At 36.0% G+C, this 1,741-nt stretch overlaps 1 protein-coding gene across 1 annotated transcript; it reads left to right on the forward strand.

Annotated features, from left to right (window-relative positions):
- The first annotated feature begins 245 nt into the window (after positions 1-245).
- On the forward strand, positions 246-689 carry LOC140431595 (uncharacterized). Its single transcript, XM_072519487.1, has one exon. It carries the CDS (start codon positions 246-248, stop codon positions 687-689), a length of 444 nt encoding a protein of 147 aa, XP_072375588.1.
- The last annotated feature ends 1,052 nt before the right edge of the window (positions 690-1,741 follow it).

The following is a 1,741-nucleotide window of genomic DNA, read 5'->3' on the forward strand; positions in this document are numbered from 1 at the left end:
ACAAAAAAAGCGATTCATTGGTGTTTTAAATTTAATTGTATTCATTTTTGTATGGAATATACCATGTATTTGGAATGTTTTAATCAGGTTACTTGTATTTTTTTTTTGTTTCAACCGGTTTCTAAGGAACACAAAACTAAGGTGCTGTAAATTTGTTAATGTCGATAAGAGGTTAGTGTCATTTTTCAGTCGTTGTGTGAACTATTGTTGTTTTGTGGTAACATTTTGCTATTGTTTTAATCAAAATGCAACGCGAATCAAGAAATTTGACTAATGAAGAGTGGGCTCAAATAGTGGTTTTGCTCAAAGAAGGTTGGAGTTACAGACATTTAGGGGAACGGTTCGGCGTACACCATACATCGGTCTCACGAATGATGGAACGGTACAGAGAGATCGGTAGTCACTCTAGGCGTCCAGGAGTAGGTCGACATCGTGTAACAACGTCCGTTCAAGACCGTTTTTTACGATTTCACACCCTAAGACAACGATTTGTAACTACCAGAAGCTTACAATCGCAACTTGAAGATGTTCAGAATGTTCGAATCAGCTGTGAAACTATTTGCCATCGTCTCAATGAAGGTAATTTGGTAAATCGTATACCTGCTAGAGGGCCAGCCTTGACCGTAGCTCATCGCAGAGCGCGTTTAGAATTTGCACGGAATCATATCCATTGGTTGGAGGTTGATTGAAATAGAGTTATGTTTACAGGTAAGAGCAGATTCTGTCTTTACAATTATGATAGGCGTATTCCGCGTGTACCGCCGACGTCAGAACAAACGGTATGCACAGTGTAATATGCGAGGAACGACGTTATTCGGTGGAGGATCGGTTATGGTCTGGGGTGGCGTTTCTTTAACAAGTCGTACAGACTTGGTGGTGTTGAATAACGGTACCATCAACGCTCACCGATATATCGTTGACGTTTTTCAAGACCACGTTGTGCCATTTTCACCTTATATTGGCAAACATTTTGTTCTAATGCACGATAATGCACGACCGCACGTTGCAACCAAACACTCTGCAAGAACTGGAACAACGTCTTGTCCAAATTTGGAATGAACTGGATCAGAATACTTTAAGACCGTTTATTTTAAGTATGAATCGTCGATGCCAAGCTGTCATTCGTAGCAGGGGTGGAAATACGTCTTATTAAGCAAAAAACATTGAACAATTTCTATTTTTAGAATTAGAGATTTTGTTGTTAATTGTTTTAAGATTGTGAGTTTATGAATATTGAAGATCGTTAGCGACAACATCACTAAATATGTTTGTTTTTACAAAGTAAAGTAATACGAAATAAAATGCTTTTCATTTTAGTTAATATTTTCCTGTTATATGGTAAGTTTTAAAGTGGTGCGTTAATTTCTTGGAGCAGTGTAGATTGTCCCTGTTTAAAATATTCTATCTTGTCTACTACCATATTCTTTAAATATTGTAAACTTTCTATAATCCTAGGTTGATTCTTGACATCGATATCTCTAGGTAATAATGATGTTTACTTTTCTTTCAGTTTGTTAATTTTAATTTACCTTATACAAGTTATTTGCATTTAAACCACATTTTTAACATTTTAAAGACAATATGATTTACCTTTCTTATTTTTATCATAATGCCATACATCCACAAAATTCAGCCAGAAGTGGAGCTGCTGTAGCTATGGAAAATAGTTTTTCATATTGGTAACGAGCAAAAAATAGAAACTGAAGAAATCAAGCGGCTGTTATTACCATTAAAGCTGAAA

This window comes from Diabrotica undecimpunctata, unplaced genomic scaffold (assembly GCF_040954645.1).
Source record: "Diabrotica undecimpunctata isolate CICGRU unplaced genomic scaffold, icDiaUnde3 ctg00001439.1, whole genome shotgun sequence".
In the NCBI taxonomy this organism is placed as follows: Eukaryota; Metazoa; Arthropoda; class Insecta; order Coleoptera; family Chrysomelidae; genus Diabrotica; species Diabrotica undecimpunctata.